We start from the raw sequence: 18,799 nt of genomic DNA, 5'->3' as shown, positions 1-18,799 counted from the left end.
TTCCAAGCTGAAGAGCCCTAACCATTTATCTTTCCTCATACCAGAAGAGTTCCATCCCCTTTATCATCTTGGTCGCTCTTCTTTGAACCTTTTCTAGCGCCACTACAGTGTTCTCCCCAGAAATTTTTTCCAGCTGGGATGGGGAAATTTGTTGGTGGGGAAAATTAAATATGTATTATTTTTATTAATTATTTTTCATTTTCCAACCTTTTTTAAGGTTCAACACTTGTGCCAGAATATTTTTATTAAATTTAAGAAGTGTCCAATTCAGGATCCTGCAACCCTAACAAAAATTTTAAATAACAATTGTTATGACATAAACCAAGGAAGAAAGTATGGAAAACCTAATGAAGAAAAAGAAAAAAATATCCTTCCTTGTCATCAACAGCAGATGAATCCAGAGACTAGTAGGATTACATCCATCAACCAGCAGGTGGAGATAGAGAGCACTTGGCCAACAAGTATACTCTATCTCCAGCAGGCTGCATGGATGTGTTCCTCACAGCTCCTGGCTTCTGCTTGTGGATTTCGGTTCCAAGCCTGGATGTTTGGAAGGAGGGGTGTTCTGGCTGAACGATGCCAGCTTTGGAGGTACACCTGGGCCCTCTCAGCGTCCCTACTTCACCCTCTTCAGGATAACACCTGGGCCCCCCCCAGGTCCATTACTCTACTGGACATGGTGCCTTCTGTACTACAGGGGTTCCTCACAGCTCCTGGATTCTACGGTGGATTTCGAACCAGGCTTGGCAGCTACCAGCTTCAGTTTCCTGGATCAGAAAAGAGAAAGATTCTTGTGGCTTTGGCCTCAGTTGAGAAATGTTCCTGTGGATTTAGGCCTCAGAGGAGGAGAAATGTTCCTGTGGTTTAGGCCTCAGAGGAGAAATATTCCTGGGTTTTAGGCCTCAGGGGAGAAAGGTTCCTGCGGCTCAGGCCTCAGTTGAGCTGTGGGATGGGGGCTGTACAGTGACATTTTGGTGGGGCAACACCTGTCCCTTCCCCCCTCCCCCCTGAAGAACCTGGCTACCTAAGTCCCATAAGCTCACTCGTTCTGTGGGCGCAGGGCTACAGAAGTCGCCATTCTCTTTGGAGAGGCGCCAGTGGGAGGAGTTTGTCGCATAGGACAGCTGAGGCTTCTTCAGCCGTAGTCGCACGCGGCCACTGGCTTGCGGGCAATAGGAGGCCATGAGGGCAGTCAGCCAAGGCCCTTCCCTCCCACCACGAAAGGGAAAGAGACTCCTGTAGTTGCCGGTGCCACCGCTGTCAGTCTTTCTCTTCTTGGAGGAGGGACACCACCTCCGGCAGTGATTCCTTTGCCCTCACTATTCGGCAGGCCCTAGCTGAGGTTGGCCTTAGCCAGGGTGCCATTTCGCTGGCAGCCTAGTGTATCCTGTTTAATCACAGCCGGCTGACAGCTGGGGCTGGGCTAGCTGCAGCTCTTTCTCTCTGTCTCAGAGTTTTTTCTTTCCACTCCTTCTGGGTCATTCATGTGGAGGAGTGGGCTAAAAGTTGGATCAGATGTCTCGGTGTCTGAGGTTGTTGCTGTATCTATTTGGGGGCTGTGGGAAAGGCATTTGTCACTTCAGGACCCAGGTACAGTTTTGGTGTCTTACCTCTCCTCTGGCATTCTTCTTGACTTTGGTCAACAGTTTGCCTCCAGTGGGAGCCCTATGGATTTGTGCTTCAGAGGCCTTCAGTTAGAGGAGGAGTCTTCCCTTGTCCCGTTTCTAGGCTTGATGCCCTAGACCTTTGCAAGGGAAAGAAGGGCTGGTCTGTGGTGGTGCTCATGGGTTTTTCAGCTAAGGATCATTGCCAGGCATGATGGTTCCATTCCACAGGCGGTTATTTGGGGCCTGGCGGTTATGATAGGAGGATGTTCTGCACTCATTCTATTCGTGGGATGTAGCTGTGGTTTAGGGAGGGTAGCTTCTGTATGATCGCGGGTGACATACTCTCTGGAATGTAGTATCTCCTTGGACGCGTGCTGCAGGGCTGGATTTGGGGGCGAGGGATTTCTCTTCTCCCTACATTTGGACTGCTTTGGTACATCCCATTAGTCTCTGGATTCATCTGTTGATGACAAGGAAGGTAAAATTATGTCCTTTCTTTACTTTAGTCACAGCAAATGAATCCAGAGCCCAACCCTGTTGCGGGGTTTTGTCACTCTCAGGTGCAGTTTCAGCATGCTTTCGGCTGAAATTACATTCTCGATTTTGAAGCATCAATGGTGCGGGTAGCATATGTGAGGGAATGAAGTTGCATATGTGTCTTATGTTTCATGCCTTTTATGTGCTTTACTTTGTGTTTTAATTCAACTGCTTAGAGAAGACCTATACTGGTTGGCCAAGAGGCTATGCATCCAAGATATACCCGAGGATAAATCAAGTGCTCTCTATCTTCACCTGCTGGTTGATGGATGTAATCCCACTAGTCTCTGGATTCATCTGCTGTGACTAAAGGAAAGAAAATTATCAGGTAAGGACACAAGTTTACCTTCAATGCCAACTTGCATTGTGTTCAGTTAAATATTTATTCTTCTTTTTTTCCTAGAGGTCCAGTTATCTACAGCTTTCCCATAATCAAAGTCCTCAGGATCTGGGCCCTCTAAGGAGATCAGCATAAGATTATTTAGCGTGCTTTCATATGATTTCTCAAACATGACTTGATCCTTTTAAGGGCAGAAAACCCCCTTTCACATTCAGCTGTGCTCACTGGGATCACTAGCCCAATATGAGCTAGTTTGGCTAAATTTGGAAATGACTCTTTGAGCTCTGATGTTGCCATTTTTAGTAAAAATTTGTTTTGGACTGAAGTCTTTGTATGATTGACTTCTAATGACGCAACTGTCCATTCTTACCTGCTACTTTCATATTTTAAAATTGAAGGGCTACCATTTTTGGAGTAATGAGCGAAAATAATTTTAGCAGACTCACTTGAATCATGAGTTTCTGCATTGAAAACTTGAAAAGCTGGAAATAATTGGCATGTCAGAGAATCTTGCATCTAGGTGCTTGACAACTGTCTCCAGGTTAGTGCTGCCCGATTTCCGATTCGAATCAATTCACCAATTCACTTTGGGTGAATCGATTTGAATCGATGTGTATTTTTAAAAAATCAGCCTCTCCGATTCGGGGCCCAACCTTCCCTTGCCTGGCTGTTATCGCGCTCACGAATCCTGCCACTCAAAACATTTTTTTTTTTAAACCCTCTCACCGGCTTGTGGATTCGGCCTAACTCGGCACAGCCTGAATTTGTGTTTGACTCCGATAAAGAAAGTACAAAAGAAAATAAACCAGGTGCTTTTTCAAACCCTCCCCGTAACACTAGCCTGTATTAGCAGCTGCATCACTCTCTCCTTCCGTAGCTTTAGCGAGTCAATTCGCTTCTGCAGCCTTAGAGCCTCTGCTAGGCTGTCCCGCCTCCGAGGAAGAAGGAAGTTGCATCATCAGAGGCGGGACAGCCTATCAGACGCTCTGAGGCTGCAGAAGCAAATTGACTCGCTAAAGCTACAGAAGGAGAGAGTGGTGCAGCTGCTAATACAGACTGGTGTTAACGGGGAGGGTTTGAAAATGCACCTGGTATTTTTTCTTTTGTACTTTCTTTACCGGAGTCAAACACAACTTCAGGCTGTGCCGAGTCAGGCTGGGGAATCCACAAGCCGGTGAGAGTCTGTTAATTGGGAGGGGGTGTAGTGCCGATGGACCTGGGAGACAAGAGGTAGGGGGGCTGATGCAAGGAGAGGAGGGAGTGATGCTGCTATACCTGGGAGGTGAGGCGGTAAGGTACTGCTTCTAGTCTGAGGGGAGGGAAAGGGAAGGGAGAGGAGCCCTGCTAGTCGGAAAGGAGAGGTGCTGCTTGCCCTGGGGGTGGAAAGGAGAGGTGGTGCAATAGCTGCTGTACCTTATTTAACAAAACTGAACATCTTAAGGTAGCTGTTTTATTTCTTCCAAAATTCTTAGTTAGGATGGCAGGTTTAACAGAAATCCAAAATATTCTGAACATTCCCCAGATTAAGCTGAAAATGGTGGGGGAAACAGAAGTAGAGGGGAGGGAGAGGTACTGTTGGAGCTGAGTGGAGGAGGGAGATAAGAGGGAGAGGTGCTGCTGGATTGGGAACAGAGGAGAGTACTGCTGGACTTAAAATGTAAGAGGGAAAGCTGCAGCAGGACTGAGGGGAGAGCAGTGGAGGAGGAGAGTGGATGGGGGAAGGGGAGAGAGCAGTGGAGGAGGAGGGGGAGAGCAGTGGAGGAGGAGAGTGAGAGGGGAAGGGGGAAGAGAAATACTGTTGCTGCACCCAATTGAGGAGAGAGGGAAGGAGGGATAAGGAAGCCCAGGAAGGGAGAGGAGAGGAAAGAGATTCCAAGACCATGGGAGGGAAGGAAAGGAAAGGCAATACTAGACCATGGAGGGAGAGATGTCAGGGCATGGGGTGGGGGGAGAGACAGATGCCAGACCAGGGGAAAGGAATGGAAATGGAAGAGGAGGACACAGATGGAAGATGGATGGTTAGCACGGAGAAAGAAGAAAGAAGCGAGTTATCAGAAGACAACCAGACAGCAAAAGGTAGAAAATCATTTTAGTTTCTGTTTTGTGATTACAATATGTCCGATTTGAAAGGTGTATCCTGCCAGAGCTGGTGTTAGACCACAAACGTGTCCTAGGATTTAACAGAGAGAGGAAAAGTCCTTTTTGTTTCTTTATTTTGTTTACACCATAGCGCCAGTGTGGATAGGAGAGGGCAAAGGGAGTGTAGAAGCTATAAAATAAACCCACCAGGATGTTTGAAAAAACACCCAATTGGGTCGGAAAATCGAATAGAATCAAATCACCAATTCAATAGGCTGAATCGAATCGAATTGAATCTAATCAAAATTTATTTTCCTGAATTGGGCAGCACGACTCCAGGTATTTATCATATATTGCAGTTTTGAATGCCATTACATCACTCAGTGTATAAACAATGCTTTGAAAATATCTCCCAGGAGTGTCTTTCAACTGCATGATGGACAATTTTGTGGCAAGCAAAATTGGTTCAATTTTGGTAAGATTGACATCTTGCCTTTGCCAAGCCTTAGGTAAGTTGGACAACAAAGGTAATACATCTGAAAGCATCATCAGAGAGGAAACAAAATTGTACGTTTTAATACATCTGCTTAATCCTTCAGCTGTGATGTCATTTCTTTCAGTGGCACCTCTTTCCAGCACAGCTATGACACATCATGCACTGTCATAGTGACTATACTGCAGAGTCATGAGACAGCCATCTAGTGTCACTGGCCATTTTCAGCTTAATCTGGGGAATGTTCAGAATATTTTGGATTTCTGTTAAACCTGCCATCCTAAGAATTTTGGAAGAAATAAAACAGCTACCTTAAGATGTCGTTCAGTTTTGTTAAATAAGGTACAGCAGCTACTGCTTGGGCACTTAAAAGGGCCAATCGATGGTTTACACAGTGGCAGTTGACCAAGAGTCCAGATGTTTTATCTTTAAATAGTTTTGCTACACCTTTCTGTTTCCCAATCATAACAGCCGCTCCATCTGACCCTAGTTCAACCAGATTAGCAGTTTTCAAGCCTAGTATGTCCATAGTCTCACTCAGTGTGTTGGTTATAGTCTCCGCTTTGCCATCACTCATATTGCGGGTTGATACAAAACTAATTCTGACTTGTTTAGTGACCTGGCAAACATATTTAATGTAAATAATTAATTGTTTTACAACTGAGATGTCTGTGGTTTCATCACACAGAATACTGAAAAAATTTTCAGTGTGCATATTTTTCGGTATGTTAGACTTTATTTCTGATTCTAAGACATCCAGCAGCTCTTGCATTATTCTTTCTGAGGTGTAATATGCATTTTTACCAACATTGAGATGTTGTAAAAAGGAACAACCCATTTCTTTACAATGTTCCAACAGCTTTTTAAGCAGCGTTTTATGTGGCAACTCATTTTTTGCCAACCAATACATGAATCTTAAAGCTCCCACAAAGGCATCTCTCTGTAAGTTATTTAACATAGATACAGATCTTTCCATTTGACCTATTTCAGTTTGCTCTAGTACACACTTTCCTAAAAGGTCAATGTGTGTTTTACTTTTTTCATGGTCCAGCAAGCTTTCTTTTCGAATTCTTGTGCTTGGCACATTTACCCAAGGTAACTCCCTCCTTGGGAGGTGTTTGAATATTTCATGCACAATAAGCACCACATACCATTTTCTTTGACCATTAGCCAATCAAAATTTTTAAACCATTGTGTGTTTATGCCGGATAAGCGGTGCTTAAATTTATCAATTGGCAGAGTGTGTGCTGAAAAGATTTTCCCTGATGGACCAGCCTCTGCAATGTCTTTGTCTGAAATTGCCACATCAGCAGTTGATTCTGCATCTTCATTAGTTTGTGGCATTTCTTTTCTGAAATAACTGAGCAGTGTTGTTTTCTGAACACTTTTTTTTACTCATGTTGGTAAAATGAAAAGTACCTATGAATAAGACTTTTGAGTGGGAAAGTGGGAGCTTATTGGATATTCAATGCACACTTGCACTACGGCAGGGCAAGATATGAACAAAAAAAGGAATGGCACTTTAACAGGAACCACAGTGAGTGCCACATGGATTTTTGCTCTTCTGGGCTTAATCTGCCCAAACACTCTGTCATCAAAGAAGAGGAAAAGGCACAGCGAAGTCTGGCCCTGGGCTTTTTTTTTCTCTTCTAGACAACCTATTACAACTATTAAATATTTCTATAGCGTTACCAGATGCACGCAGCACTGCACAGTCACAAGGAGTACTTCTGGGCTTAACCTGCCCCAAACACTCTGATCAAAAAAGAGGGAAAAACACAGCCAAGTCTGGCCCTGGACTTTTTTATTTCCTCTTCTGGACAACCTACTGCTATTAAATATTTCTATAGTGCTACCAGACAACGCAGCACTGCACAGAGTCACAAAAAGTAAGAAAACAGTCTCTGCTCAAAAGAGCTTGCAACTTTTTTCTCTCCAAAAACACCCTGATGAAAGCACAGAGGGAAGTTACAACTGTTAACTTAACCCGCCCAAAACTTTCTGCCGCGTTCCTCAGCACAGCGGGAAAAAAAGTTCTGATGTCGAGGAGGCAGACCTTTGGAGTGTGGGCGCAAATGTTTTAATAGGTCGATGTTACAAACACTATGAAAATTACTCCTCCCTGCTCACGGTGAAGGAGTAGGGGCGTGGAATGGGTAATTTGCATAGCGCGCCTAGGTGTATATCGATTGGACCAATCGAAATACAACCCCTTGCCATGCTATGCAAATGACCCCTTCCCCGCCCCTACTCCTTCACCATGAGCAGGGAGGGGTAATTTGCATAGCGTTTGTAACATCGACCTATTAAGTTAGTGGTGTGATTCATAAAAAAAGCCCTACCATACAATTATTCTTTGTGTAGCACTTAATTCAGCAGGCTTGCTTTGGTTGCTAATGCTGGTTCTTCCGCTCATGCTCAGTTCAACCTGAACTAAGCATGCATGGAAGAACAAGCATTAGCCGAAGTTGCGTGCTGAATTAAGTGCTGCTGAAGATGCGGCTCAGGCAGAAAAGGTCTTTTGTTCAGCTCCAAGTATGGGGTGAAGGCAAACCGGAAGAAGCAGGTACTCGACAATTTACTTGTGAGCCACCTCCAAGTTGCTTGCCGGATCTCAACCATTCAGTATCTCCTTCAAAGCCCAGATCCCGGAACTGGTCTGGCAAAAATGATTGTGCATGGCCTCTGCAGCTGCTAAATGACAGCCGGGCACTCACCTAAATTAGCCAGGTGGAGCGCCCGGCTAAAACACGCTAGGGAGAACACTGCATTATATCTTTATTGAGAAAAGGAGACCAGAATTGAATGCAGTACTCCAGATGAGGCCGCACCATGGAGCAATACAGAGGCATTGTAACATTCTTAGTCTTTGTTAACCATCCCTTTTTAAATAATTCCTATCATCCTGTTTGCTTTTTTGGCCGCCTCCACACAATGGGTGGAAGGTTTCATCATATTGTCTACGAGGACACCTTGCTTTTTCCTGCCTCTGTTGTCTGGATACTTACTTTTCCATCATGTTGATTCCAGTTTCTCTTTTCTGCTTGATGTCTTCTAATTCTCCTTGAAGCAGCTGCTGTCCATTTGTCCTTTCTCCTCTCTTTCTGTTCCCTCATTACACCTACTTTAATGCCAAGAAATGTAAAGTAATGCACCTTGGGAGCAGAAATCCATGCAGAACTTAACAAGAACTACTGCAGAAAGGGACTTGGGAGTTCTCATCCGGGAAGATATGAAAGCTGCTAATCAGGTGGAGAAAGCTTCAGCAAAGGCCAGACAAATGCTGGGTTGCATCAGAAGGAGCTTTATCAGCTGAAAGCCGGAAGTCATACTACCGTTATACAGATCCATGGTGAGACCTCACCTGGAATACTGTGTCCAATTTTGGAGGCCACATTATCAAAAGGATGTGAAGAGAATGGAGTCGATACAGAGAATGGCCACTAGGATGGTCTCAGGATTTAAAGACATCCCATATGAAGAATGTCTGATCAGACTGCGCTTATATTCTCTTGAGGAGCGCAGAGAAAGGGGGACATGATAGAAACATTCAAATACATCACGGGTCACATCAAAGTGGAGGAGGAAATCTTTTTTCTAAAGGGTCCCACGGCGACAAGAGGGCATCCACTAAAACTTAAGGGAGGAAGATTTCATGGTGACACCAGGAAATACTTCTTCACCGAACGGGTGATTGATCGATGGAATGATCTTCCATGCCAGGTGGTTGAGGCCAGTAGCGTGCTCGACTTCAAGAGTCGATGGGACAAACAGGTGGGAGTACTACAGAGTTATGCTCAAATGATAGATACTCCAGGGAGGAAGGGTTCTTGAGTAGGCAGACTAGTTGGGAGGGAGGGTTCTTGAGTGGGCAGATTTGTTGGGCCGTTGGCCCTTTTCTGCCGTCATACTTTGTTTCTATGTTTCTACCTTTTACATACTGATCTTTCCTTTTTTTTCTTTACGGCCTCTGTTCACTCAAATTTCACCCTTTCTTATCCTTCTCCTTTTTACTTTTCAGCTACCTATCAAATTCTTTCCTCTTTTTTTTTTCTTTACGACCTCTGTTCACTCAAATTTCACCCTTATCCTTCTCTTTTCTACTTTTCAGCTACCTATCAAATTCTATCTCCTTTCCTTACCCACTAGCTCTCCCATTCTCCCAGCCTTCCTTTCCCTTTCATGTTTAATCAGCTCCCTATTACCATATTCTACCTTCTATAATCACTTATCTTCCCCTCATTCACTTCCTTGCCACCTCTCCTTTGCCAATCTCACATATTTCTACCATTTCCAGTATCTTCCTCCTTCTCTTCTAGCCCACCTGTTCTCTTTTTCCCCTCCCCCACCCTTGTAGCCTGACATATCCATTTCCCTTCCATTTCCCTCTCCCAGCATCTTGCTGTCCCTTCTCTCTTCCCTCCTGCCTCCTCCATTATGGTCCAGCATTTCTCTCTCCCTCAATTGTCTAGCATCTCTCCCTCACTCCCTTCTGTCCCTGTTTCCATTTCTATCTTTCTCCCTGTTCATATCTTTCCCTTCCACTTCACCTAATGTCCAACCTCCCTTCCTCTCTCTCTCCCATTCTCCAAATTTCTCTTTCTTCTTTGCACCCCGGTGCCACCATCTTTCTCCCTCCTTTCCACCCCCTTATCCAACATTTTTCTCTCTTTTTCCTTTCCCCTCTTGTGTAGCTCTTTCCCTCCTACCCCAGCAATAACAATACTTACTCTTCCCAACCCATGCAGCATCTCTCTCTTCCACCCTAGCCCATATCCAACAATTCTCCTTCTGTTTTCCCCTATACCCCATAACAGCATTTCTCTCTCACACCCATTCCACCCAACATTTAGTAATCGACCCTCTCTCTTACCTCCCCATGTGTAGCATCTCTTTCCTTCCCTCCCATGCATTCTCTGCCAGTCTGTTTTCATCCCCCCACCCCTTTCTTCACAAAATTTTCTAGCAAAGGGGTAAGCAGCAGGGATCCTCATACACTGCCCGCAGTCTTCTCTTCTGCATATTACTCCCACTGACAACTATTTTTGTCTGGGTGGTACATGGCAGAGGAGTCGCTTCCAGATTAGCCATGTGCAGCGTGTGAACGCCACTGCCAGCAACCCTTTGATAGACAAATTTTGTGAATGAAAGATGGGAGGGAGATGCAGAACCGAGCTCAGCCTGCTCCCCTCATAGCACTGTCAAAGGTGCAGAACTGGGTGGGCCTGAGCCTGAATTTGGTGAGCCTAGGGCCACCTGTGGCTATACTGCTGGCGATAACTTGAGGTCAGAATGCACTATAATGACTGAAACAGTTTGTTGTAATTTGTACTGGGGAGAAAATCAAATTTGAGGGATTTTTGTCTTGTAGAAATTCCTGATCCAAGCAGCTGGCACCTTAATCCTGAGGCCTCTTATATATATTACTGTGCTAATGAAACAGTCCATGGGGTAGAATTTGACTTCATTCCTGATGTGAAAGGAGCTCTCTTGGTCTGTGACATGTCATCAAACTTTCTTTCTAAGCCAGTGGATGTTTCCAAGGTACAGTACAAATCAGTTGCTGATGTTGTATTCATTATTTCATTCTTATTTCACAAATTTCATTCTTAATGTCCTTATGCAAAGATTTGCAAACATAGGTAAAGTATATGTTACAGAGCATCTGAATCATGCCAGCATAATGTAAAGGTAGCTGAGGAAGTTGCTTTCCAGTTATTTGTAAATAAACTATGTACCATATTTCCCACATATAGGCCGCAGAAAATGCCTATGCAAGTTTTAAAACTTTAAGCCACCCCATTGTATTAGCCGCGGCTTATCTACCAGTAATTGGGGTGGCCTTTACTGGGTTGTTGATTTTTTTTGTTTTTTTAAAATCATCCCCCCCTTTACCTCCCTTGCTGGACAGTGGATGGCTGCCTCCTTGAATCTTGCGGCAAGCAGTGCAGGGCAGAAGCAATCTTTTCAATCTCCAGCCCAGCTCCATGCTGTTTTCTGCATGGGTTTGCCATCAGTTCTCGTGGGACTGCAAGGACTAATGGCAAAGCCATGCAGGAAGCAGTGCGGGACTGGGCTGGAGATCGAAAAGATCGCTTCTGCCTTGCACCGCTGGCCATGAGATTCGAGGTGACAGCCGCCTGCCATCTAGCGAGGGAGGTAAGGGGGAGGGGGATGATTTTTAAAAACAGTATAGGCCGCCATAGTTATGCAAGCCACACCCACTGGGCAGGCTTGCAAAGCCCTATATATAGGCCGCGGCTTATATATGGGAAAATACAGTATACACGATTAAAGTAGACTTAACTCCAAGGATACTTAGACATCAGTTAACTTTTTATTCCTAAGGCATTTAACCATCACAGGACATTTTATTTTCCAGTAAGATGTTGAAATCACAATAATGTAGCTATGTATCTTTCCCCCCCTCCCCCCCAAGTATAATGACTTTTTGATACAAAGATTTGGGGATATCTAACACATTTAAAGATAATCCACAGCAAATGTGTAGAACTGTAACAAATTTCAAGTAATATTCAGTTCAAGAGAGATTGTGGTCAGCATATCCTTGCATGAGAATACTTTAGCATTGATGCTTTGATATAGGGCCATTAGACAAATACCAAAGGTGGTGACTTCTGGGGGTGGGTGGCAAAGAACAGCTGCAGTCAAAGAAAAATAAGTCTTGACTGTTGCACTAACCCAAAGAACCATCAATACATATATTTTCCTCCAGGAAGGGTGAGCCAAGGACATAGCCACTGGCTGATCTGGATAGGTCAAGTAAACCCACTTTAGCCCGAGGCCAACCAGAAGTGGTGCACCCCAGCCAACCATGATTCAGCACCCCTTACTCCCTTCCACTATTCTTCCTGTGCTCTGGCATCTCTCTATCCCTCTATTTCTACCCCTGTCTTGCATCTCTGTATCTTCCTACTCCCAACCACAGTGCTTCCACTTTACATTATCAGGCCACCTGGTAGCAATTCATTCAGGTGATGGATCCCTAGGGGGACAACGGCTGGAAGGAAGGGAGAGAAGTGCTGGACCCCTGGGGAGAGGGTGATGGCTGGAGGAAAAGGAAAGAGTCTGGAAAAGGGGATGAAGGGAAGAGGGAATCAAATTCTGAACCCAAGTGGGAGGGGGAAGGGGAGGGTCAGCAAGTGAGCCAGATGTTAGGGGGGGGCAAAGAAAAAAAACATTGAAGAAGCTGGATGTGGTGTGTTCAGAAAGGATAGAGACATATTGGTGTTAGAGAGGAAAAAAGGGAAGAAATTTGACACAGGTACACAACAACAGAGGTGAGGAGAATGAGCATGGGGAAAATATAAGGACAGTGGCACAAAGAGGAGCGCTGCATGAGGATGGTATAAGGAAACAGTGGGGCAATGTGAGACTTGGGAGGGGAGTATATGGACTCAGGGAAGATGCTAGACGTGGGGGGGGGAAATAGGAACTCAAGGGAAAAGTAATGAAGGCATTGCTCAAGAAAGAATAGTGAACACTTAACTCTCCATTTGTCAGGAAATTTGTGCTCGTGCTCTGGCCATGGTCTTGTTGTATTTTGTGGATTTTGGGGGTTTTTTAAATTCATTTTTAATTACAATTAAACATATTCCTACAAGATGACTCTTGCGCCAGTAATACAGAAGGAAAATCTAAAGTAAAAGAAGTAGGAGTCTCCTACTAACATAATATTAATTAATATCTTCCTTAGACCACAATAATAGTTAGAAGGGAACCAATTTAGAATCAAAATAATAATAGGAAAAGGCTAAGTTAGGGTCCTAATTTTCCATAACAGCAGTTCTAAATTCAACTGAACATTTCAAGTCACCAATTTCTTCAAATCCAGGAATGTTCTCAATTGCTCTGGTGAATAAAAAACATATTTTACTCCTAGGTATTTAATCATACACTTAAGCCAAGAGAGGATAAGCCAAGAGAAATGAGGCTCCTAAAGTCAGTGCCTCCGATCTCATTGCCAGAAATAATTTTCTTTGTTCTTGTGTTTTCTGGGTATCGTCCAGAAATATCCACACTTTTTTAAACCAAAGAACAAGAAAATACAATCGAAAAATAGCATTAACATCTTGCTCAAATACAAATGATACTAGTAAGGTGCTTCTTTTGGACGTTTCAGATAAACTTATTTCAAGCAAATATGTAGCGTTTAAATTTTCCTGAGCATTTATATTAATTTGTTCCAACTCTGGATTTATTCCTAAATCTTTCTTAGAAGGCAAATAATAGAATTGTGTTGATAGGCGGAATAGCTTCAGAAGGAAATTCAAATTACTATTGAATAAATCATTACTATAGATTTTGGAAAATTCAGCATACGCATATTCAATCTACAATTAAAGTTCTCTAATTGTTCTATCTTTCTGTTAAGAGAAATCTTATCCTTTATGGTGTCAGAAACTGAGTCTTGACGGCTTTTCAGATTGTCCTTGATTAACTTAAGTCAGTGGCAAAATCTTCTTTTATTCCTGCCATTTTTTAATCTAAAACTGCAACAGTACTCACAAGTTGAGAAGTATCCTGGGAAGACTTGGCAACTATTGTGTTCAGGTTCTGGAGAGCCATCCATATGCTCTCCAATGTCACCATTGGAGGTTTTTCTGGCTGGAAGCAGGCCATGGCTGCAGCTCCCAGCTCTCTCTGCTCTTTCACATTCTTCGCGGCAAGTGCCCCTCGATTCGGGGTTTCCCCTGTGAGAATATCTTCACGGGACTTCCCCTGTACTGTCGCAAACAGAGCAGGACTCGGTGGTGGAACAACTCCAGGAGGTGAAAGAGTTGTTTCCAGGTCTAGCTCTTTGGTGTCTCCTCTCACCGGCAGAGCAGCAGACTCCTCTCTGGTCACTCCAAAGGACCCTGAGGCCACTGCAAACTCCTGCCATTGCAAACTCCAGAATAGAGCATTGAACAGGCAAAGATGTTCTAGCCGCCGAGGGAAGAACTTGAACATTTCCTTTGCAATTGGAGTGTGGCATATCGAGTATGGAGGTAATGTTTCTATTCTGCTGTCAAACTCGATCTGGAGCAAGATTACCAAACTGCCGCCATCTTGGACCAGCTCCGTCTTGTGTTTCTTTAAAAAGTTAATTGAAAAGAAATAAAATACAGAAGGTCTATTTATTTTTTTTTTTTTGAAGAAAAGTAAATATGAAGAAAGGCTCGGGCAGATGAGCAGGAGGCAGGAGAAGGCGAATACAGGGAAGGAAAGCAGGCAAACGCCAGAGAGAAAAGAGGGGGAGAAAGAGCAGAAGGAAGCAGGGAGCAGAGAGAGAGCAAGGGGCAGTGGCGAGAGTTAGCTCTGCCAACCCCCCCGACATCATCCACTAGAGCTCCCCCTTAAAAGGGGAGGAGCCGATGGTGAACTAAAGGCTCAGGCAGACGAGCAGAAGGAGATTACAGGAGAGGAAAGCAGGCAAACGAGAGAGAGAGAGAAGAGGGGGAGAAAGTGCAGAAGGAAGCAGAGAGAGAGCAAGGGGCAGCGGCGAGTTAACTGCGCAACACCCCCGACGTCATCCACTGGAAATCCTCCTTAAAAGGGGAGGAGCCAATGGCACTCAGCCGTTCGGCACGCGTCGAAGGCGAGCGTTAAAGGCGCTCTCCTTAGCAAGAGCGCCTTTGCGAAGGGCGTTAAGGGTCGAGTTACTGCAAGGAGAACAGGACAACCACAGCAGACACAGTATCACCAAGGACGCTACATAAGGAAACAGGGAGAAGCCACTTCAGACAGCAGACTGGCAAGCTGACAGCAATAGAAGCAGCAGACAGAAGCAGGAAGTTGAGCTATCCAGTTTTCTGCACCATCTGCCATATGTTTGACTACTTCCCCTCCGGGAGACGGTCTTTTGTATGCACTCGATGCGAGGAACTGGAGAGCCTGAAGAAACAAGTCAGACTCCTGGAAGGCAAAATACTGGAACTAGAAGCACTTCGAGCAGTGGAAGAGAGGCAGAGAGGTTCATAGACAACTCGGCGAAAGACAGGCACACGCCGATAACTGAGCGCAAGATGGAGGCGCGCGCCGAAGAAAATTACAATTTTTAGGGGCTCCGACGGGGGGTTTTGTTGGGGAGCTCCCCCAGTTTACTTAATAGAGATCGCGCCGGCGTTGTGGGGGGTTTGGGGGGGTTGTAACCCTCCACATTTTACTGTAAACTTAACTTTTTCCCTAAAAACAGGGAAAAGTGAAGTTTTCAGTAAAATGTGGGAGGTTAAAACCCCCCACACCCCCCACAACGCCCCCATAACGCGGCGCGATCTCTATTAAGTAAAGTGGGGGGATTCCCCCCCACGCCCCCCCCGTCGGAGCCGTAAAAACAGTAATTTTCTGCGGCGTGCACTTCCGCGCTGCACTCAATTATCTGCGCGCGCCTTTGTCCCGGCACGCTTTTGACCTGACACCGGCAGAGAACGTCAAGACAGGAAACCATTGAGGAAGAAGTCCGAGAGATAGAGAAGTTCATTGAGGAGGCATACAGGGAGGCCTTGGAAAATCACCAGCAACAGCGGAACTGCCAAGATACACCTACAGGGAGTGAGTACCAACTGGAGGACAACCACAAGGAAGAAATGGGTGACATTGCAGCTAGATCTGGAAACAACAGAGGGAACCCACAAAAAGGCGAGTCCAGTGCAAGCCAACGTCAGGATGAGGGAGGATTGAAGTGCACAGAGGACACGGCTGGAGAGATGGTCATACACCAGGGACACAGACCTGCGGCTGGAGAATCAAGAGAACATAGAGAGGACAGTAATCGTCGTGGGGACTCCATAATCAGACAAATCAACAGCCACATAACAGGAGGAAGAAAGGATTTTCTGCTGGCTGGAGACCTGCCTACCAGGCTCCAAGGTAGAAGATATAGTGAGCCGCATCGACAGGATCATCGACAATGTGGAAGAGGAAGATACGGCAGTAGTAATCCATGTGTGGGCAAACAATGTGAGCAACAGTAACTACAGCAGGGAAGGACTGAAGGACCAGGTCTGGATACTAGGAGGGAAACTGAAGACTAGAATGCAGAGGGTAGCATTCTCAGAGATCCTGCCAGTATCCAGGGCTGACGAGAAAAGGCAGACGAAGCTGCAAGCAGTCAACGCATGGATGATGCGCTGGTGGGAGGAAGAAGTATTCCACTTCGTGCGCAACTGGACAACTTTCTGGGGGAAGAGCAAGCTATTCAGGAAGGATGAACTCCACCTCAGTGGAGACGGAACGAGGCTGCTTGCAAGCAGCATCAAGAGAGAAATTGAGAAGTTTTAAAACTAGGAAGAAAGGGAAAGCTGACAGTCGACCAAGAGTCGATAGTTCGGGAAACTGTTTACCCAGAGGATATCATGCAGGAAGATTGCGGGGAAGACTCACCGAATCATAGGCAAGACAGAAATCCTAATGAATCGAAAGGGACATAAGAGGGAAGGAACTGCAAGAAAGTAACAGGCCGCAAACTCAAATGTACGTACACAAACGCAAGAAGCCTAAGAAATAAGATGAGAGAATTGGAAGCTATGGCATAAAAAGATAACCTTGACATCATCGGCGTCAAGGAAACATGGCGGAATGAGGAAAACGCCTGGGACACTGTGCTACTGGGATACAAGCTATACCACAGAGATGGAATAGGTCAAAAAGGTGGGGGTATTGCCCTATACGTCAAAGAGGGAATTGAGTCTATCGGAGAGAACACGCTGGAAACAAAAAATAAGGTAGAGTCTGTATGGGTCAAAATTCCGGGAACAAAAGGAACGGAAACGAAGATCGGCATCTACTACCGATCCCCAGGGCAGTCTGAAGAAATTGATGAAGAGATGACGGATGAGATTAAACGCAACTGCAAGGGAGGCAGTGCAGTTATCATGGATGACTTCAATTATCCGGGGATAGATTGGAACCTAGGCCCTCCGGCTGCGGTAAAGAGACCAAGTTCCTAGATGCTGTAGGCGATTGCTTCCTGGAAAAACTTCTTAAGGAAGATACGAGAGGAAATGCAATTCTGGACTTAATTCTAAATGGATTATGAGGAGAAGGAGAGAAAAGCAGATGCAGAAAAGAGAACAGGAGAGGGGAAGAAGGAGCAAGGTGAAGGCAGGAGAGAGCAAGGGGCAGTGGCGTGAGGTAGCTCTGCCCCTGACGTCATCCACCTGAGCTCCCTCTTAAAAGGGAAGGGGCAATTGGCGCTCAGTTAGGATTGGGTAGGTGAGCAGGAGACAGGAGAGGAGGAGAGAAAAGCAGAGAAGAGAACAGGAGAGGGGAAGAAGGAGCAAGAGAAGGCAGGAGAGAGCAAGGGGCAACGGTGAGAGATAGCTCTGCCCACCCCCCGACATCATCCAATGGAGCTTCCCCTTAAAAGGGGAGGGGCCAACGGTGCACAGCCGTTCAGTGCGTGTTGAAGGCGGGCGTTAAAGGTGCTTGCCTTAGCGACGCAAAAAATGTTTTCAGTTTGTCGGCAATGGTTTGTCATCCTTTAGTATTCCCTTTATTCCATGGTCATCCAACGGCCACACTGCTTCCTTCGCGGGTCGTTTCCCCTTGATATATCGAAAGAACAGGTTGAAGATTTTTGCCTCCTTGGCTATTTTTTTCCTCGTAGGCTCTTTTGGCCCTTCTTACCGCCTTACAGCACCTGCTTTGATGTTGTTTGTGCTTTTTCCAGTTTTCATCCATTTTTGACCTTTTCCATTCCTTAAACGAAGTCTTCTTGTCTCTGATCGCTTCCTTCACCACTACAGTGAGCCACGCTGGTTCCTTGTTCTTTTTCCTCTTTGATGCTTTGTTAATATGCGGTATATATAGATTTTGTGCCTCGGTGACTGTGTCCTTAAAAAGGGGCCATGCTTACTCTAGTGTTTTTACAGTGCTTATCCTCTTCTTAATCTTCTTCCCCGCCATGATTCTCATCCCTTTGTAATTCCTTTTTTGGAAGTTCAGTGCCATTGCTGTTGTTCTGGATCGAAGTTTTGTCCCTGTGCTCAGGTGGAAGCGGATCATATTGTGATCACTGTTTCCTAGCATCCCTTCTACTTCTACACCTTGCGCCGGTCTTCGTCCATTTAGAATTAAGTTCAGAATTGCATTTCCTCTCGTATTTCCATGAGAAGTTGTTCCTTAAGAACATAAGAATTGCCGCTGCTGGGTCAGACCAGTAGCCTATTGGGGCCTGTACTCTGCTCATGTGGCGGCCCTCTGGTCAAAGACCAGCACCCTAACTGAGACTGGCCCTACCTTCTTATGTACTGGTTCAGCAGCAACTTGTCTAACTTTGTCTTGAAGCCCTGGAGGGTGTTTTCTCATATGACAGACTCCGAAAGAGTGTTCCAGTTTTCTACCACTCTCTGGGTGAAGAACAATTTCCTTATGTTCGTACGGAATCTATCCCCTTTAAATTTTAAAGAGTGCCCTCTCGTTTTCCCTACCTTGAAGAGGGTGAACAACCTGTTTTTATCTACTAAGTCTATTCCCTTCAGTACCTTGAATGTTTCGATCCTGTCCCCTCTCAATCTCCTCTGTTCGAGGGAGAAGAGGCCGAGTTTCTCTAATCTTTCGCTGTATGGCAACTCCTCCAGCCCCTTAACATCTTAGTCACTCTACTCTGGACCCTTTCGAGTAGTACCGTGTCCTTCTTCATGTACGGTGACCATTGCTGGACGCAGTACTCCAGGTGAGGGTGCACCATAGCCCGGTACAGCGGCATGATAACCTTTTCTGATCTGTTCGTGATCCCCT

General features: G+C 45.3%; 1 protein-coding gene across 4 annotated transcripts in view; it reads left to right on the top strand.

Annotated features, from left to right (window-relative positions):
• The window catches only part of PSAT1 (phosphoserine aminotransferase 1), a 501,906-nt gene that overhangs the window by 254,310 nt on the left and 228,797 nt on the right, over positions 1-18,799 (top strand). For all 4 annotated transcript variants that reach the window (XM_033958496.1, XM_033958494.1, XM_033958495.1 and 1 more), the window contains one exon: positions 10,428-10,600. In XM_033958496.1, the coding sequence (XP_033814387.1) occupies positions 10,428-10,600 (173 nt within the window). The remainder of the gene's footprint in view (positions 1-10,427; positions 10,601-18,799) is intronic.

The sequence above is a fragment of the Geotrypetes seraphini genome, chromosome 9, assembly GCF_902459505.1.
Source record: "Geotrypetes seraphini chromosome 9, aGeoSer1.1, whole genome shotgun sequence".
Taxonomy (NCBI): Eukaryota; Metazoa; Chordata; class Amphibia; order Gymnophiona; family Dermophiidae; genus Geotrypetes; species Geotrypetes seraphini.
The sequence above is the reverse complement of the archived record's forward strand: the minus strand, read 5'-3'. Positions and strand labels throughout refer to the sequence as shown.